At 41.0% G+C, this 7193-nt stretch overlaps 1 protein-coding gene across 1 annotated transcript in view; it reads right to left on the bottom strand.

Annotated features, from left to right (window-relative positions):
• SLC9A7 (solute carrier family 9 member A7) overlaps window positions 1-7193 on the bottom strand; it is a 47651-nt gene that overhangs the window by 33101 nt on the left and 7357 nt on the right. Inside the window, exons 7-11 of the mRNA XM_008629368.2 lie at window positions 6223-6328; window positions 5785-5873; window positions 5559-5672; window positions 3104-3215; window positions 1596-1749 (exon numbers count right to left, since the gene is read on the bottom strand). Coding sequence (XP_008627590.1) covers window positions 1596-1749; window positions 3104-3215; window positions 5559-5672; window positions 5785-5873; window positions 6223-6328 — 575 coding nt within the window. The remainder of the gene's footprint in view (window positions 1-1595; window positions 1750-3103; window positions 3216-5558; window positions 5673-5784; window positions 5874-6222; window positions 6329-7193) is intronic.

The raw sequence follows: 7193 nt of genomic DNA, 5'->3' as shown, positions 1-7193 counted from the left end.
GTTTTGATGGAGGAGGATAGGAGGAAAAAAGGTTGCGACCTCAGAACCATTTTGCAGTTGGCCAACAGCTGGGCCATATGGAAGAATTCAGTCCTGTCCTACTGCTGAGGACTGAAAGAGCCCTGTGGCAGAGGTAATGGTTGATTGCACTCAGAAGCTGCCTTCTGATACAGGCACACTGAACACAATTCCTCTTCACTTAGCTGGTCAGCAGCACATCTGTCCCTTGCTGGGTGACAAGGTTTGAAGGAAATACCCAGCCATGCTTCCTCAACAAAAGAGGTACAGGCAACAGGACAAAAAGCTTGAAGGATGCTAGCTGTTACAACTATCACATCATCAGGGTGTGGTATCTCACAACCTTTAATGACACAACTATGCTGACACTGGCTTTATTTCTGACTTCACACCAGATGTTGCATTACCTATCATTAATGTTATGACCTGCAGAGAGCCTGACTGCATGAAGTGTTGCTTCTTTCTGGTGAAAAACCCAATTTCCCAACATTTGCTGTTAGTCAGAGACAAGATACTGAAACATCCATGTTCTGCTGGAAGTATGCTATCTTCCATGAGAAGAGTTCATAAGAATTTATGGGAATCCTACCCTTTTTATTTGCCAAACTGGAAAGCACCTTCTACCTATTGCAACAAGCAGCTCACTGAAGTTTTCCAAAAGCAGTTACCAGCCCCTGAGAATGATCAGTTCTAAAGACTGAAACCAGTTTTACCTAGGATGGTTTTTTCCTATCCTATCACAAGAGTGGGCTTCACATTCTGATTAACACAATTAGAAAATAAGAAAATTTTCAAGTGCCAAAGAGCACGAATAGTTTACACATAAAAATTGCACTAAAGGGCTTGTGCAACATGTATTGTTTTAATTCCCCTCTATTTATCTTTGTCTCCCAAACTGCCAAAACTTCCAGAATTTTAATACATATCATCTTCAACAATGATTGATTTGTGATTCTCTAGCACATCTCTTGGTATGTATGCTCAAGTATGAAAGTACATGCAGTCAAAAGTACTAAGTATTAGGCAGGATTTATAGTCAAACATCTATAATCATTCAACTTACCATTTCCACAGATCTCCTCAAAACAGGAGGAAACACACCCAGAAGACCAGCAGGACCCCATTTATCCCAGTTGCTTAGATAGCATCAGATTTTGTTTAAAGTATTTGTCTTAGCACCACCCATTAAAGAATCCACTGAAGTTAAAAACCTTAACAGGCCCATTACAAAGAGCCAAAGGACAGGGAATGGTCTTAATATAATATGAAATTTATAGGGGACTAGATTAATTCTTTCTTTTCAATATAGAGCTGCTTTATCAGGCAACACTATTCCATATCCTACTGGACTGACAAGGACCTAGATACCTACTTGCAGAGCACCAGAGCACCTTTAGGCTGAATCCCAGCAGCATCAGTACATTTTCTTCACCAGACAGCACTAGCATCTTCCTTTATAAAATATCATGTTCTAAATGCTTCTAGCAAGCATCAAACAAATTTTGTAGAACTACACCAAATTAGCACAGCTGCCTCTTGAAAAGTAAAGTTTCCCCAGCACACAGCTGCATACCAACCTGATGTTCAGCCATGACAGCATGGGGGTTGTACCTCCACCAACAATCCACACAGTGAAAAACACGATGAGCAGAGTTGTTGAGAACATCATTTGGTGTGAGTAGGTAGCAGTATCTCGTATAGCCAGAGCAAATGCCATGGCTCCCCTGAGACCTATCAAAAAGAATGAAATAACAGAGCTTCAGAAGTGCAGCTGTGACAGTCGATAGCACAGCATCTTTCCTTGCTCCCTCCCTGCCACAAAGTGTCAGGCAGAAAGCACTGGGCTCCAGCAAGTTTTAAATTCCTTAGATACCCTGATAAATTATGCCCTGGGATGATTTACAACAGGATGTGCCCCCCTGGTTTTCTGTAACTTATAGAATCCACAAGTGCTATGAAAAGGTGTTAAATGCTTCCAGAAACTAACAGAAAAGGAAGACAGAAACAAACAAGTAGTGGACAACAGCAAAACATTATGTAACTCAAGCAGCTCCCTGAATCCAGATGAAAATTCACTTTTCCAGTTGAATCCATAATTGAAATGTGAGTTCTTGATATGACACTTTTATCAGTTATAAAAATATTCTAGTTAATAACATGATCACAGGCAAACTATGTATTTCCCCCTCTCCCTTGCTCCCAGTTATGAGACTTCACTAGCAAGAACGAGCCATGGCATGGGGCCATCTGCAGACTTCTTATGTAGAGGAATCACAGGATGGTTAAGGTTTTAAGGAACCCCTGGAGTTCATCTGGTCCAAATCCCCTGTTTGAACAACCCCTGCTCAACCTGCAGTAGGTTGCACAGGACCACATCCAGATGGCTTTTGAGTATCTCCATGGATGGAGATGCCACAACCCCTCTGGACAACTTGGACAAAGCTTGGACATAATAAAAAAGGTTTCAATATTCAAACAGAAAACCTTACATGTTCCAGTTTGTGCCTATTAACTCTGGGCCTGGCACAGGGCACCACCGAAAATAGCCTGGCTCCATCCTCTTTACATCCTCTTGTGTACAGAGGGTTCCCTGGAACTTCTTGAGGATGCACATGTTTAGACACACAATACATAATTTGCCTTAAATGACAAACTTAAACAGTGTGACAGAAATGATAAGTCAAATACCTTTGCCCAACTAAATTGGAAAAGGCACCCATAAATACACCTCGATTTTCTCAGCAGGTGTCTGTTTCTGCACAACATGAGCCTCATCTCAGCTAGAAATAACCTTTTGGAAGAGGTACACCCCAAATCTCCCATGCCCTTCACAAACACTTCAAATGAAAATGCTCTATTCCCAACATGAGGTGCTGCCTGCTGCGAGCAGGTAGCATTTCAAGATCTCACTCATTCCAGGCACCTTCTGTAAAGGCTGAAAGATACATGATGGCATACTGCAATTATCAGTAAGCCATCCCTTTAGGATGCATGAATGTGGATCATAAAAGCAGGAGGAAGCACTGTCGATTGCTTATGAGTTAAAATTAAGACATTTTGCATTGCCCAGCATTTTTGCTCTTACCTGAAAACATCATCATGTGCTGAAAGCTCCAGCTGATCTTATGCCTTCTGCCCAAATTCAACAAGAAGGAGAGGGGGTAGATGTGTGCAGCTCTGCCCAAAAAGATTGCAACCTGTTTACAGCTGAGGGTTAAGGATTTCTTTTTCCTGAGGTGTGCAGTCTTGGGTACCTGGTTTTAACATGAAGCTTTTGTTTTAGTGAGAGGTTTACATCATGATATCAAGTGTTCTTCCTATATCTGTGTATCTAAAGCAGACTTCCCCCAATTTTATGCAACTTGTGCATAGAGAAGTCATTGCACAAAATGCAAATTTTTAGTAATACAAGTAACTTTTTAAATGCACAGTGAAATTATACATAGTATTAAAATGACCAATTGTACAAATGAGGACTTCTCTTCGAAAATTAACGCTTTAAACAATTATGGCAACCACCATTCCACTTTGAGGTTTTGGAGCAACAGAAACGCAGTGCTGTATACAGAGGGGAAAGCAACTTAACACCAGCAAGTGGCCACCCCATTATGGCTCCTGCAGAGGCAAAAATCTCCTGTTGGCTAGCAAACACTTAACAGTACAGAGTTACTAAGGATATAAATCCAAAAGCCATTTTTCAGCACTAGAATTAAGTCGAAAAAGAATAGTGAAAGGGTATTGCAGAAATTTATGACAGTAGGTGGTAAGCACCCTTACTGTGGTGCAAAACATCCCGTGGTTCCTGTGAAGAAGCAGAAAGCTGAAAACACTCTCCACTGCATAAGGAACACTTCAGGAAAAACTAGAGTGGTGGGCTGAAATCCTGTAAAACACCAGCACAGCCAGAAGCCCAACAAACACTGATCATTTGCTGCTGGGATGGGAACATTAGAAGAATAATGCATCTCCCAAGAAAAAGAAATAAAACCATATAAGAGCTCTAGACAGCACTGGGTTGTTGCCATAGCTAAAGTAAAGCAATTCTGTCAGCAGGGAATGTTTCTAGGAAAATCAGATTTTGATTAGTACTTTGTACAATAACCCTCAAGTAACTATTCCAAGCAACTTTAAAACCAGTCTTTTTGAGGGCTGCAGAAATCAGACATCAGAAGCCATCAAGACTAATGTATGTAGGAGTAATAGCTAAGATTTTGCCAAGAATGCTGAGGCTCTAGCTCTGCCTTTGCAATCCAGCCTTTCAACAACTGGTGATGCCTCTACATTTCACCCCTGCAAGTTGCTAACTCAATGGGAACCATAGGTGTTGAGGGAGAACATGGGTGCTAGTACTAGTTGCCCTCCTCACAAAGGTAGAAAAATACTCAAGAGGCAACAGAGGTTAAGTGCAGTGGTAGAAAAAAAGTGGAAAATGTATTAAAAGACAAGTAGGAAGAGAAACAACTGCTGAAAACAAACCCAGGGCAGACAGCACAACTTGAGAGGAGATGGAAGGCCACACCAAGCATGAAAAATTGCATTGCTTAGTATACCAGCTGCAACTATTCTGTTCATGTCTTTATCCAATGTCCACAGGGCTCTGGAGCATTTCTTAGGTCAGAAAAGTGGATGTGAGGTGACACAGGAGAAAATGTATTACTATTTCGGAAAAAAGTAAATGGCTGAAGGAAAATAAAGACAAGTGTGATAAATCCTGAGAAGTAGTACAGAAAAAAGTAGAAAGAAGAGAAAATAAGTACATCTCATACAAGGCCATCTTTATATGCCCTTTTACCGGGTTTTGCCTCCACTGCCAGTAGCTCTACTCATACAGCAGGATGAGGGAAATCAAGACAGGAAGACTAGCTCAAATTTCTTCATGCACACTTTCAATTGTGCTGAATTTTCAAGCATCCAGGAATATAGTGAAGAGATCACAATTCATTGCAACAGCAGCAGGATGCAGAGCTTACATGAGTGTGACTACTACAAAGTAGTCAGCCAGGGACAATGGCAGACCCTTTAACTGTGTACCCTTCATGTCATGGTCTGCACCCCAGCTCAGTTCCTTTCTCCTCCCATCACCCAGGATGCTGACCTCTGGGCCATTGTTCAAAGGTGATCTATTCCCCCACATTCCTTTTTATGTATTTTAAGTTTGCCCCTTACTTTCTCAAGGGGCCACTGGAAGTGAAGAGAAAAATGGATCCTTTTCTAGGTCTCCAAAGTTCAAATACAAGAACAACACAAACGGTGTGGGCTGTCCATGGCCAAAACACACAGTAAAGCGTATTCATTTATTTATCTAGTGAAATTATATGACTTCTAACATTGAGGTACAGACCCAACAACTGTGTGGCACAGAGGCCTTTTAGCTTTGATGTAAGGTGTAGCCAAAGCTTGTTCTCAAAATTATTGTGCCTGCAAGACATTAGGGAAACTTAGGCCAGTCACCATTCTCTGTTTGGTAAAGCCAAAAGACATCACAAGTTTTCAGGCACATAAGACAACAGAGAAACCTCACATGATGTGAAAAAGGATACAAAAGCTCCAATAATGAAAACTGGGCTGAATATGTGCTTCTGGAAAGTAAACAGTGCCAAGCCCATGTAAGAAAATATGAAGTTCTCAGCCAGGAAGTGCAATACCTCAAAGAGCTAGGGAGAAAACCATCACATGTTAAAGGCCAAGTAAAAAAGATGCTGTAAAAACAAAAGTACATGGACTACTACAGCAATGCATTATAAAAAATGTAAAAGACATCCTTGCCTGCTTAGTGCGACTTCTTGATTCAACTGACAAGTTATTGTATGTATAATGTGCCTGGGTGATTCCACAGAAGAGGACAGCCACCACACCTGTGAACAGAGCCACATGTAAAAGTCAGCCTGTTTACTGCCAGCTCACCACACTTTCCCTTCACAAGCTCCCTTAAACTTATACATCTTTCTTAACCTTGGGATTTTATGAACCTTCCATTCAAGTGAGCGAGATACCAGGTTAGGGAGATGGTGTCTGAACCAAACCACTGCTCTCAAAAGCCTTTGTTACACAGTGAGCTGTAGCTTTGGTGCTGAACAGGACACAAAACAAAAATCCCAACTTTAAGCACAAACGTGTTTCTCATTGAAAAGCTTTAGTGAAAAAGTGGAAAAATGGCTGCTGAGATGGACAGGACTTCTATGTGCTTGAATCCCAACAACTCACCAGTAAATCCACAAGCTTCTGCAAGCAAGAAAGTGCTCCAGGACATCAAGAAGAAGAGAGCCGTTTCCAGCAGGGGGAAGCAGTGCAACTTGGTAAACTTTGTCACGTTAAGTCACTTGTTAAGGCATCAAAAAGAAATCCTTCGGCTTCTCTGTTCCCAGTGTTTACGAAAAACACTTTCATGTACTAACAGCCAGTGCTTGTTGGAAAGCAAAACACTTCTGATGCTGAAAAATGCGAATTCCAACACACAAATGCAAACTTCAGAATTAACTTGCAACAATCAGTTTTGGATATTTTTGTTGCATATCCATGGCATAAGTGTGGCTCCATCTCTTAATATTTTATTCTATGTTTCCCTTTGAAGTGCTAGCAAGGAAGGGGTATATACCCGGTGTTCCTTTTAGACTGTATGTGCCTTGGTTTTTCAGGGGATTGGTGGGGGAATGATGTTTTGTTCCCCCTGCCACCTCAATTACAACTCCTACTCCCACCTTCAAATAAAGCATAAAATGCATTCAGAAGCATTTAATTCACAGGGCTGTTCTTGAATACAGCAACCCGTAAGATCAGTAATATTTACAATAATTTTTCTGCTCAGCTTTGTTAATAAGTCTTTTCCAGCAAGCATGGCTACTTCAGTACTTGTAAGGCAAAACAATTGCTGCCTACAAAATGTATTTCCTCTCCTTGTGCTGATGTGTTTTAGAGAAAAAGCCAACTCAGAGCAACTCAGTCTTTCAATGGAAAGAAAAAGCAAGTTCATCTTGCAGAGGAGAGCAAAACCTGAGGAACATCAAAGCATACACTGAATTAACAATTCATACAGCTACTGAGGAAGTGGAATGGATATCAGTAGTGTTAAATTTAGCTCTTTGCACACTACAAAAAAAAGTTGTTCACATATTTATAGAATTCTTTTGGTGTTTTTTTCCTAAGCCCTACTCTGGCAGCAGGTGAACACTGAGCAG

The sequence above is a fragment of the Corvus brachyrhynchos genome, unplaced genomic scaffold, assembly GCF_000691975.1.
Source record: "Corvus brachyrhynchos isolate BGI_N302 unplaced genomic scaffold, ASM69197v1 scaffold92, whole genome shotgun sequence".
Classification (NCBI taxonomy): domain Eukaryota; kingdom Metazoa; phylum Chordata; class Aves; order Passeriformes; family Corvidae; genus Corvus; species Corvus brachyrhynchos.
The sequence above is the reverse complement of the archived record's forward strand: the minus strand, read 5'-3'. Positions and strand labels throughout refer to the sequence as shown.